This window comes from Haliotis asinina, chromosome 2 (genome assembly GCF_037392515.1).
Source record: "Haliotis asinina isolate JCU_RB_2024 chromosome 2, JCU_Hal_asi_v2, whole genome shotgun sequence".
NCBI lineage: Eukaryota > Metazoa > Mollusca > Gastropoda > Lepetellida > Haliotidae > Haliotis > Haliotis asinina.
In genome coordinates, this window is record NC_090281.1 from 17,402,082 (window position 1) to 17,416,039 (window position 13,958).

General features: G+C 39.3%; 1 protein-coding gene across 1 annotated transcript; it reads left to right on the top strand.

The window, feature by feature from the left end:
* Window positions 1-2,393: 2,393 nt before the first annotated feature.
* LOC137272304 (toll-like receptor 4) lies at window positions 2,394-4,904 on the top strand. Its single transcript, XM_067804666.1, has one exon. The coding sequence runs from the start codon at window positions 2,394-2,396 to the stop codon at window positions 4,902-4,904; it is 2,511 nt and encodes an 836-aa protein (XP_067660767.1).
* The last annotated feature ends 9,054 nt before the right edge of the window (window positions 4,905-13,958 follow it).

Sequence of the window (13,958 nt, forward strand, 5' to 3'; positions counted from 1 at the left end):
TTACTTTGAATGTTTGTGGACTTACGTACCCTCTCAGGAGGACAATAGTTTTACGGTATGTCAATCCCCTTTGAGGATACAGCCACTAACAAGCACAGTTACGAATTTAAACTTCCAATAATAAAATATTTATCTATTTACAATTCAGGTACTAAATCTAATTCTTTTAAAAATGCAGTGATTAAATGAGAACTCGTGTTATTAAAAAGATCCTTCATAGTTTGTGAATTAAAATAATTATCCCTTGTGATGGAATATTCGACACAGTCAAGCAAACCATGCTTGACTGTGATTGTTTCATCACAAGGGATACAAAACGGAGGACCCTGACCTTTAAGCAAATATTTATGTGTATATCTTGTGTGGCCAATACGACATCGTCGTAAAATAACCTCTTCAAATCTAGACTGACAACCCAAGTAGGTGTAACCAATAAACGGTTTTATTTCATGTAATTTATTTACACCCACCTGGGTGTCCCACTTCTTCTGCATCAGATCACGGATGTAAGTTCTAATGCTAGCTTTGAAATCAGAGTATGGAATAAGAAGTGGTACACAGTGAAGAGATTAGAGTGAGTGAGTTTAGTTTTACATAGCATTTGGCAATATTCCAGCATTATCACGACGGGGACACCAGAAATGGGCTTCACACATTTGGGGTATCGAACCCGGGTCTTCGTCGTGACTAGCCAACGCTTTAACCACTAGGCTAGTCTATCCACCCTGAAGAGATTAAAACACCTTTATTGACGATCCGATTCTGTACACATCACATCAAAACAAAACTTACTCGTTATCAAGTTTTCCGGATAAGTTTCGAAAGCATGCATGTACTATTTCCTTAATTTGGATTTTAAGTTTGTTGAAGACTGAAACACGGAAGTTACTACTTTATCAGCAGCCATAAACATAAGGAAATATCACTGAGGAGAGGTGCAGTGCTCACGAACATAGGGTGAGTGGTGGAACTCCGCAACACCACACTGTGAACCATTGCGCATCTCAAACCCCGGAATAATCAAAGGTAGGTCAGATAAAACAATACGGAGGAATGGATGCTAGATTTCCATAGCGTCAACGATCACACGGACAGGTCACAAGTGTTGTGTTTCCTGTTTGTACAGCTAGACACTGATCACCCCCGCCAACGCTCACGTCCTTGGCTCGAGATTCACGCTTTCAGTGTTGATAAACCTCACGCCAAACTCGGCTATTATGAAAAGTGCACATTTTGGATGAAATATGTCTGCATACATCTATTTCAGTGATATTTCTGAGTTTAACAAGGGGGTTTAAACAGTTTAACAAGGGGGTTTAAACAGTTTAACAAGGGGGTTTAAACAGTTTAACAAGGGGGTTTAAACAGTGCTTTGATACTTTCAAAATCAAAGAATGAGTGGGTGAGTGAGTGAGTATGGGTGTACACCACATTTCTCATTATTCCAGCAATGATCACATTACATGTGTTATTTACCATAGAAACAAAACGTGATCATAATGTTAGTGCTGTCCCAAACACACAGCAACATGTGGTCAAGTTGTTTGACATACACTACTAAAGGCGATCACATGATCATTGCTGAGCAACATACACAGCTAAAATGTAATCACATTGTAAGTCCTAGATTAGTATCTGGTATGAGTGAGTATGGTTTTACGTCACCTTGGAACACCAAGCTTCACACATTGCACCCATGTGGGGAATCGAACAAGGGGCTTCGGTGTGAAGAACCAACGCTTTAACCTCTGGGCTATCCCGTCGTCCCTAGCAACAAGCTTCAATATGGTTCTTATCAATGCCCCCTGTGGGCCATGTAATGTTGCGATGGCGTTGTCATCCATGAATACCGGACAACTGAAAAGGGAATAGCTGTCAAAATGTGGCACGACCCCGATATTCAGTTATTTCCGTTGAAAACGTTGTTCTTCAGCCCGGTTGCGTTTTGGCGATGTGATTCAGCCTGGATGCATTTGGGTGATGTTGGGCCTGTTTCATGAGTACAGTTCTAACATTTCCGAGTTGTTTTACCAGTTATAAACTTAAATAACATTTGTGCTTAAAGTTGTGAATATTTGAAAATAATTCTGATTATTAACGCACTGTGTACACATTTCCGAAACGTTTGTATTGTGTGACAATACAGACAATTAACAGCATGCACTGACGATTATTCCCCATATTTTGATTCTGATACTAATCTGTGAGCCGACTCAAATCTACGTAAATTGACCAACTGTAGTACTGTGACATATTGAACAATGAATCCGTCGTCTGTAGAGGTTAGGACCTTCATGTTACACCCCTTTCTGCAATATCCCAGCAACATCACGACGGAGAACACGCTGTTTTCGATGTTTTTCTTATTATCCTTATTACTTATCTTTCAGACAATGACTGTGAACATATTATTGAGGATTTTGATTCAGTGGATCAGCGTTGTAAGTTTGTTGTGCAGCACAACTAAACCTGATATAAACAAATGTCGGATAGTTGAAACTGGCCAAGAAGTAATTGTGAACTGTTCAGGAAAGGCCTTTGATGATGTTCCCAAAGGTTTTCCTAACCACGTGTCAGTTATTGATTTGACGCAGAATAATATCACCAGCATTGGAAACACGTCGTTTCCTGATCTCCCGAAAGTCCACACACTCAGCTTGTACAGAAACAGAATCATTCACCTTGAAGCAGGGTCTCTGAAGAAGTTCCCATCTTTGAAAAAGCTTGATCTTGGAAAGAACAAACTAAACCTTACGTCCTTAGCTCTTCCGCCGGGTCTGTTTGAAAATATTCCCATAAAACTCCTCCTTTTGAGTGATATGGACATTCAGGAGGAGAACTGGTTTTACGCAGAAGAAACATTCTCTCAGCTGCTGGACCTGGAAGAACTTGCCATCGATTCTCCGCTGAACCCCAATTTTGGTTTTGGATTTAGCAAGATGGCCAAATTGCAGCGTTTGACAGTAAGGTTTTGTCAAAACGGATCATTAAATGAACGTGCACTTGATATATTCATGAACGTGCATCTGACGAAACTACAAATCTCTGCATGTAATGAAGGGAAGATAGATAGTAAATTGGTGACTAAATTCCCCGGACTGGACATCTTAGACATCAGAAATACAGCGCATAGTGACATATCAGAGCGTTTGACAAGCTTGGAAAGTTATTCAAATCGTTCCATGAGCAGAATTTCTTTCATAGCAAACTTTAAAAGTGACGAGAAAAATAAGTGCTTCATGTTAAGCACACACATGATGCGATATCTGTTTAATATGTGTGTTTCTGAGGTTTATTTCGTAGGGAATAGAATTACCAATATTCAACATGGTGCCCTGACTAGGGAACCGTTTTCTCTGTGTCTTCGTATTTTAGATCTTAGCCACAATTTAATTATTGACGAATATTCCTTACTACAAGAACTTCATTGTTTCCAAAGTCTGACTTCTTTTACCTTTGTACAAACGGAAGGAGATTTTAAACTGGTTGATATGAAATACCCCTTTTTTGACTCACGCTCAGTGTTTCTGGATTCTACTGATAAGATGGTATTACCAAGGGATAATCATGTCCAGTGTGTCTTCTCTGTAACTTCGATCGAAGGTAGTAAAGAACAGAACTTACACATGGACACGTCTGTAAGAGAATCATTAGGTTTACCTTATCCCCGAACTCTTAACTCACTTTACTTTGCACCAAATCTGAAACCATTTGATAATTTTTTGGATACCCTGTCTTTCAATGGTACCCGGGAATGGAAAACAGTAGTATTTGCTAATTGTTCTGTAGAAGCAAAAGACGTCAAGGTTGTGGGTTTAGAAAACCTCCAAGAGTTGCATATTTCCGGAAATGGTTTTAAAGAACCACCGGTGGCTTTGTTCAAATCATTTCACGCCCTGAAGGTCCTTTCATTAAATCATATCACTGTTGGGTTCCACTGTATTACTGACAATATGAAAAGAGTATTTACAAATTTGCAACATCTTAAAGAAATACGAATGTTAAGTAACGGTCTCACCGACCTACCTCGTGATGTAGAGACTATACCAAATATATCATTAATAGACCTGTCGTACAATTTAATAACCCACTTTAGTGCTGATGTGAGAGAGAGGTTGGATGTGGTGTCTGAACATCAGGACATCTCTGTCAATCTCCGAGGAAATCCCCTGTTATGTGATTGTGCGTATTTGGACTTCATCATCTGGTTAAAAGAAACGAGTGTAAAGTTTGCTGAAAGTAAACATTACACATGTATCAACTACAGAGGACAAATCGTGCAATTGAAGCATGCTGCCAATGCGTCTGAAAAACTTTGGAGAGAATGTAACGCCCGCTTTTTTCTATCAGTTGCTGTATGTGTTTTGTTCCTGTTTTTGTTGGGACTTTCACTCAGTTCACATATGGCAAGAAATGCACCTCTATTAAAACGATGGATCGTGAAGCGACTGGGCTTCAATTTCCAAAGCTACTTTACATATGATGTGTTCGTTTATTATTCAACAGAAGGTGATTATGAACAGATGATTGATACATTCTGCGAGGAAATGGAAGCTAGTAGAGATCTCAGTCTATGTATTCCTGAGAGAGATTTCGGGCCTGGGGTTCACACATGTGCAGAGGTCGTCGATGCCCTCAACAACAGCTGGAAGACGGTCATCTTTCTCACTGAAGCGTTTCTTGCGGACGAGTTGTGTTGTTTCAGGCTTGCCTCTGCTGTTGATGCCTGTCAGTACATCAGACCAGATAGGTTTATCATCCTTTATACAAATGCAATTCTTCGTCATCCAATGCCCAAAATTATCGACAAACTGCTGGATAAAGACAACATGTTGTCATTGGAAAGGACATATCAGGAGGATAGTTGGGAGCATCTGTACAACAGGATCATGAGTAAAGATTAGCTTTCTGTACAACGCCTTCTCACCGTGTGGTGTTCTTGCTTACGTATAGACTGGGGTGAAAACAAGACATTTGTTGTTTAGACCTAACTATTTACATGCAAAGAGGATTTTCATATGGTCGATGGAAGAACGATATGTACTGTATTGGAGCTCCGTGGGCGAGCTGGCTTAAGTACCAGACTGGCTTTTCAGCGAAGATGAGGTGTCGAGATCGAGCCCACCTGAGACCTGATGTAAAAACAGTGGACTCAGGACACAACCACATGCATTCCAAGAACACACGAATCCCCTGGGATATAACCAGATGGTGAGCACATGAGTGAGTAGGTGAGTTTAGTCTCACGCCGCTTATAGCAATATTCCAGCAATAACATCGCAAGGGACACCAGAAATGAGCTTCAGACGAGGTGGCCAGATGACCACCTGCAAACACCTAGTTGCGGGTACAGCAACGTACAGTGAACTTTAACAAAGTACAGTGACTGTGTGTCCCAGTCCACCCAACTGTGAAATGCGTACCTTGTTAGAATGAGGAAGCCACAATAAACTCGGTATGCCCAGATGCAGCAAGAGCCGTGTACTGCCAAAGTAGATGAGATTGATACGAGTAGCCGTTGAGACTGACATCCACTGATCGAGGAAAAAAGTACCAGCGCCTTGAGCAAACACTAGTTGCGTGGATATGTGCGTTGTATAAATATCCTATAATACTGTGTATTATATTTCCTCATATCTGAGTTGGAATTATCGTATTACCAATAAGTGACAGGTAATCATATTTTGTACGTGCCTTACGTTTTAGGCCCTTTACTTACAGACCACAAGCGATAACTGGGCAACTTCTTTTGACATTAACAATAACTTCACTGAAACAACAACAACAACAACAACAACAACAACAACAACAACAACAACAACAACAACAACAAAAATGATCACGATTATTCAATGATTACGAAATGAGCATGTTGTCATTAATAATTTGTATCACGACGCCCTTCTATGTACATAAGACTCTTTAAATTCATTGCTTCACTTACTTATGTCTCAGGAAACATGCGCATTTCTATTCAGTTTTCCGAGTCTGTTCTAATTACTGTATTGGGTGTGTATGAAAACTGAAGCTGCTTTCGTTTGAGGTTATTTGCTTGTATGCCTGTATGCCGGCATGCTTGCATGCTTGTTTAACTATATACATGTAATATACACACAGAACTTAGTTAGGTAATCTCACGATCGAATGAGCCCCAATCTTCACCCTTTTGAGCATATCGGTGACCTGATTGGTCGTCGTGTGCAACAAAGGAGTCCTCCTGTACAGAACCTGGCCCAGTTGGAAGTTGCTTTACAAGAGGAATGGCGTAGACTGACCCGTCAGATGACCAGGAAGCTGACAGGGAGTATGAAGAGGAGAGTGCTGACTGGCATACAGTTACATGAACAACAACAACAAAAAAATCCCTCAAGTGTTTTCCTCAATGATTACGAAACGAGCATGTTGCCATGTCAATTATTATTAATAATTTGTACCATGATGCCCTTCTATGTACATATATAAGACTCTTTAAATTCATTGCTTCACTTACCTATGTCGCATGCGCATATCTATTCAGTTTTCCGAGTCTGACCTGATTAGAATACTGGGTGTGTATGAAAACTGAAGCTGCTTTCGTTTGTGGTTATCTGCTAGTATGCGTGTATGTCTGTATGCTGTTTAACTATATATATGTGATATGCACACATAACTTAGGTAATCTCACCATTGAATGAGCCCCGATCTTGACTCTTTGGAGTCATGTAGGACATGATTTATCGTCATGTGCAACAAAGGGATCCTCCTGTACAGAACCTGTGGGGAATTGAACCCGAGTTTTCAGCTTGACGAGCGAACGCTTTAACTACTAGGCCACCCCGCCGCCCCCCATAGGAGTGTTTCGGTCGCTTTGTAAGATGAGCTGCAATGTGGCAATGTTAGCTGTTTTCTGCCTGGTGCGTTAAGATTAGGGGTCAGAATACTGTGTGAAAAGTGCCTAACTGATAGATTAAAAAGTGTGAAAGTAAGGGATATTTTACTGTCGCTTGATGTCACTAAAGCAACTGGTCATATCTTAGTACTGGTGTCTAAACATGTTTAGCTGAACAATTGTCCGTTCCAAATTGTAATTTGTTTAATATTTCTTTGTCCTCTTCTCAGTTCCTATATATATAGAAATGTTCGCCCGCTGTTCCAATTTATAAGGAAATTAGTGTTCATGATTATACTAATTATCGACTAGTTGTCTTTCAAAAGTATTTGATAAGTGTGTTTTTAAACATGTGTCAAATTGTCTCCTAGATAATGGAACTATCACTTCAATCCGCGGAACTCTTTTATCATGGTTTGAAAATTATCTAAGTAATAGGAAGGAGTTTAGAGTGATAAAAGGGTATAAATCAAATGTTACATCAACTGAAGCTGGCGTCTCCCAAGAATCAGTCTCACGGCCTTTACTTTTTATGTCAGGGATATTGTTGAAGATATACAGTGTAATATTTAATTATTTTCCGATGATACATTCCTATGTGTGACAACCGAGGACCCTATTTTATCTTCCAATATGTTAAACGATGATTTAGAAGTAATAGGTAAGTGGGCCCAGACATGGAACATAGACTGTACTCCCAATAAAACTGAATCTATTATTTTTACTAGACAGAAAACAGTAACATCAATACCAGATTTCATAAGGGATGATATGCCGATAAAGTCGACTGACTGTCATGAACATCTGGGGTTGATGTCCGTTTCAAAGCGATGGCCACTTGAATAAACATAATATATGATAATATTTCTATAGTTAGTCCTGTGATCAGTTGTTTAAGAAGTCTAAAACACCACCCTCAGAGGAAAACCCTCCAAACCCTGCATAGTTCATTTGTTTTACCAATTTCTGATTATTGTGATTATATTTGGAACAACTGTACACAAACTCAAGAGTTATTGTTGAAAAAACTTCACTTAGATGCTTTAAGAACCATATGTAGGTCCAAAATCTATCATGAAACTGTTTTTTTTTCGTCATTATGGGAACGTCGTAAAAGTCAACAAATATGGATCTAGACCTAGTAATATGCTCCAAGTACCACTGTGTCGCAAGGAAACATTTGTGATGGAGTGGAAGAAATTAGATAATGATATGAGAAACATAGATTCCGCTGCCATGTTCAAGAAACACTTTGATGGAACTGTCTAATCCAATGCACCACATGTGTTCAGAAACACTGGAACTAGATTTAAAAAAAATAATTCATTGTAAGTTAAGACTTGTCTGCAGCGACTTAAATGCACATGAATTTGACCGTTTTCTCCAAAATACGCCTTTTGCTCTCGTGGACACTATTATGAAGATGTCATCCATTTTCTGTTAACCTGTCCAAATTTTGCTACAATTTGATCGAAGTGTTTCTATTACAAAAATAGTTTTAATATTCAATCTGTATAATGTGGAGGTTACTCATATTTCGACGAAATGAATGAAAACATTGTAAACTCAGTACATGACTATTTTAGCTTAACAAAACGATATTTACCTAAGTGATTAATTATACTATTGTCTTTTTCATGAAGTATTTTACTTTACTGCAGAATGTTTTCATCGCATTGTATTCGGAGAGGTATTTATTTATACAGACTTATGACCTGTTTAACAGTCCGTTCATTTAATAATGAATAAATATTGTTTAAAACAGAATACTGTGTTTGAGTGGGATATCTCCGCGTGCTAGCACACAGATACACATACAGTAACTGACAGACTCACAGACACAATGTGACACGTTGTATGTACGCCGATTACCTGTCCGTTCATTTAATTATGAATAAATGCTATTTAAAACAGAATACTGTGTTTGAGTGCGATATCTGTGTCTGGTGTATCTCCGCGTGCTAGCACACAGATACACATACAGTAACTGACAGACTCACAGACACAATGTGACACGTTGTATGTACGCCGATTACCTGTCCGTTCATTTAATTATGAATAAATGCTATTTAAAACAGAATACTGTGTTTGAGTGCGATATCTGTGTCTGGTGTATCTCCGCGTGCTAGCACACAGATACACATACAGTAACTGACAGACTCACAGACACAATGTGACACGTTGTATGTACGCCGATTACCTGTCCGTTCATTTAATTATGAATAAATGCTATTTAAAACAGAATACTGTGTTTGAGTGCGATATCTGTGTCTGGTGTATCTCCGCGTGCTAGCACACAGATACACATACAGTAACTGACAGACTCACAGACACAATGACGGTCAGACAGACTTGTATGTACGCCGATTACCTGTCCGTTCATTTAATTATGAATAAATGCTATTTAAAACAGAATACTGTGTTTGAGTGCGATATCTGTGTCTGGTGTATCTCCGCGTGCTAGCACACAGATACACATACAGTAACTGACAGACTCACAGACACAATGTGACACGTTGTATGTACGCCGATTACCTGTCCGTTCATTTAATTATGAATAAATGCTATTTAAAACAGAATACTGTGTTTGAGTGCGATATCTGTGTCTGGTGTATCTCCGCGTGCTAGCACACAGATACACATACAGTAACTGACAGACTCACAGACACAATGTGACACGTTGTATGTACGCCGATTACCTGTCCGTTCATTTAATTATGAATAAATGCTATTTAAAACAGAATACTGTGTTTGAGTGCGATATCTGTGTCTGGTGTATCTCCGCGTGCTAGCACACAGATACACATACAGTAACTGACAGACTCACAGACACAATGACGGTCAGACAGACTTGTATGTACGCCGATTACCTGTCCGTTCATTTAATTATGAATAAATGCTATTTAAAACAGAATACTGTGTTTGAGTGCGATATCTGTGTCTGGTGTATCTCCGCGTGCTAGCACACAGATACACATACAGTAACTGACAGACTCACAGACACAATGTGACACGTTGTATGTACGCCGATTACCTGTCCGTTCATTTAATTATGAATAAATGCTATTTAAAACAGAATACTGTGTTTGAGTGCGATATCTGTGTCTGGTGTATCTCCGCGTGCTAGCACACAGATACACATACAGTAACTGACAGACTCACAGACACAATGTGACACGTTGTATGTACGCCGATTACCTGTCCGTTCATTTAATTATGAATAAATGCTATTTAAAACAGAATACTGTGTTTGAGTGCGATATCTGTGTCTGGTGTATCTCCGCGTGCTAGCACACAGATACACATACAGTAACTGACAGACTCACAGACACAATGACGGTCAGACAGACTTGTATGTACGCCGATTACCTGTCCGTTCATTTAATTATGAATAAATGCTATTTAAAACAGAATACTGTGTTTGAGTGCGATATCTGTGTCTGGTGTATCTCCGCGTGCTAGCACACAGATACACATACAGTAACTGACAGACTCACAGACACAATGTGACACGTTGTATGTACGCCGATTACCTGTCCGTTCATTTAATTATGAATAAATGCTATTTAAAACAGAATACTGTGTTTGAGTGCGATATCTGTGTCTGGTGTATCTCCGCGTGCTAGCACACAGATACACATACAGTAACTGACAGACTCACAGACACAATGTGACACGTTGTATGTACGCCGATTACCTGTCCGTTCATTTAATTATGAATAAATGCTATTTAAAACAGAATACTGTGTTTGAGTGCGATATCTGTGTCTGGTGTATCTCCGCGTGCTAGCACACAGATACACATACAGTAACTGACAGACTCACAGACACAATGTGACACGTTGTATGTACGCCGATTACCTGTCCGTTCATTTAATTATGAATAAATGCTATTTAAAACAGAATACTGTGTTTGAGTGCGATATCTGTGTCTGGTGTATCTCCGCGTGCTAGCACACAGATACACATACAGTAACTGACAGACTCACAGACACAATGTGACACGTTGTATGTACGCCGATTACCTGTCCGTTCATTTAATTATGAATAAATGCTATTTAAAACAGAATACTGTGTTTGAGTGCGATATCTGTGTCTGGTGTATCTCCGCGTGCTAGCACACAGATACACATACAGTAACTGACAGACTCACAGACACAATGTGACACGTTGTATGTACGCCGATTACCTGTCCGTTCATTTAATTATGAATAAATGCTATTTAAAACAGAATACTGTGTTTGAGTGCGATATCTGTGTCTGGTGTATCTCCGCGTGCTAGCACACAGATACACATACAGTAACTGACAGACTCACAGACACAATGACGGTCAGACAGACTTGTATGTACGCCGATTACCTGTCCGTTCATTTAATTATGAATAAATGCTATTTAAAACAGAATACTGTGTTTGAGTGCGATATCTGTGTCTGGTGTATCTCCGCGTGCTAGCACACAGATACACATACAGTAACTGACAGACTCACAGACACAATGTGACACGTTGTATGTACGCCGATTACCTGTCCGTTCATTTAATTATGAATAAATGCTATTTAAAACAGAATACTGTGTTTGAGTGCGATATCTGTGTCTGGTGTATCTCCGCGTGCTAGCACACAGATACACATACAGTAACTGACAGACTCACAGACACAATGTGACACGTTGTATGTACGCCGATTACCTGTCCGTTCATTTAATTATGAATAAATGCTATTTAAAACAGAATACTGTGTTTGAGTGCGATATCTGTGTCTGGTGTATCTCCGCGTGCTAGCACACAGATACACATACAGTAACTGACAGACTCACAGACACAATGACGGTCAGACAGACTTGTATGTACGCCGATTACCTGTCCGTTCATTTAATTATGAATAAATGCTATTTAAAACAGAATACTGTGTTTGAGTGCGATATCTGTGTCTGGTGTATCTCCGCGTGCTAGCACACAGATACACATACAGTAACTGACAGACTCACAGACACAATGTGACACGTTGTATGTACGCCGATTACCTGTCCGTTCATTTAATTATGAATAAATGCTATTTAAAACAGAATACTGTGTTTGAGTGCGATATCTGTGTCTGGTGTATCTCCGCGTGCTAGCACACAGATACACATACAGTAACTGACAGACTCACAGACACAATGTGACACGTTGTATGTACGCCGATTACCTGTCCGTTCATTTAATTATGAATAAATGCTATTTAAAACAGAATACTGTGTTTGAGTGCGATATCTGTGTCTGGTGTATCTCCGCGTGCTAGCACACAGATACACATACAGTAACTGACAGACTCACAGACACAATGACGGTCAGACAGACTTGTATGTACGCCGATTACCTGTCCGTTCATTTAATTATGAATAAATGCTATTTAAAACAGAATACTGTGTTTGAGTGCGATATCTGTGTCTGGTGTATCTCCGCGTGCTAGCACACAGATACACATACAGTAACTGACAGACACAATGACGGACAGACAGACTTGTATGTACGCCGATGTAAGTGAAATAGTCTTGAATACCTGGTTAAACTCTGCGTCACCTAGCCATATCACTATATCGGGCTGGCATGTATACAAACATCTCAAGGCCACAGAAACCGGTGGTTGATACCATGAGGAACTTACCGTGCCATCAGAGACAAACTTAGTCAAGTCACCGAGACAGTCTCATAGATTGTTTCCTCCAGAAGCCGAACGCTGGGGACCAACTGCAACTCGAGACCCTAAAGGACTTTCCGAAAGATGCCCTTAACATTATTCGATATCGACACGGCCAGAACGTAACAGAGAAAAAAGGAACGTGTGGTGTGTATAAAATATTTCACTGAAAAACACACACACTTACTTAAGATGTCTTTTATATGACCTTATAGAAGCTGATAATGTTTTTGAAGAATTGTGTCTGTTTGTAGAAACAGGAAAGTTCCTTTTATTTTTTGACCCAAATGACATTATAATGTGCCATAACCTCGTTTAATAAAAGTGACATGATGTTTTATCAAATTCAATATTAGTACAATTTGTTTGCATATATTAGGCGTGTAAATATAATTAGAATATGATATAATTCCAGAGAATACCCTGTACTTTTTAAAAGATATATGTATGTTACAAGTGGGAAGTAGATAAAATGACTGTTGACGTGTGAGCAATATCTAGAGGGAAATAATGACATGATACCCGGAATACTATACATATACACAGCTACTGAAACTCATTCAGGGCATGGTGTTGTAGCCTAGTGGATAAAGGTTCACCTCCTCACACCAGTGGTCCGGGTTCGATTCCCCTCATTGGTACAATGTGTGAAGCCCATTTCTGGTGTTCTAAGCTGATCTTGCTGGTATATTGCTGAAAGCCGCGTAAAGCTAACCTCACTCGTACATGATACGAAGAATTTCCTCATGAAATTTCTCGATATTAATTTTAGCTGTGTATGTTGAACAGCAATGATCATGTGATCGCATTTAGCAGTGTATGTGAAACAACTTGATCACATATACCTGTGTTTGAAACAACAGTAACATTGTGATCATATTTTGTTGGGTAAATAACACATAGAACCTGAATATATATATGTAACGTGACAACATAGTGTTAATGGATGACACGTGTCAGTACACACAGTGTACAGTGTAAGCCACAGAACACACATCAATTCAGTGGTTCAGTTTTACGTCGCACTCCAACTAAATTCCAGTTTCAACAGCATGAACATCGATCTGCACAATTGGGAACCGATGACATGTGTCAACCAAGTCAGCGAGCCTGACTATCCGATCCCTTTAGTCGCCTCTTACCCGAGTTCGATTCCCAAAATGGGTAGAACGCGTGAAACCCATTTCATTTACCATCTCACTCAATGCTCAAAACAACTCAATATGATAGCTTTGATAAATAAATAAATAAATAAATAAATAAATAAATAAATAAATAAATAAATAAATAAATAAATAAATAAATAAATAAATAAAAAATGAACGAACGAACGAACGAACGAACGAACGAACGAACGGACAGACGGACGGACGGACGGACGGACGAACGAATGAATGAATAAACGGAATCA

Bases quoted from the DNA above. Each gene is read 5' to 3' on its own strand.
- LOC137272304 (XM_067804666.1), top strand. From the start codon at position 2,394: ATGACTGTGAACATATTATTGAGGATTTTGATTCAGTGGATCAGCGTT.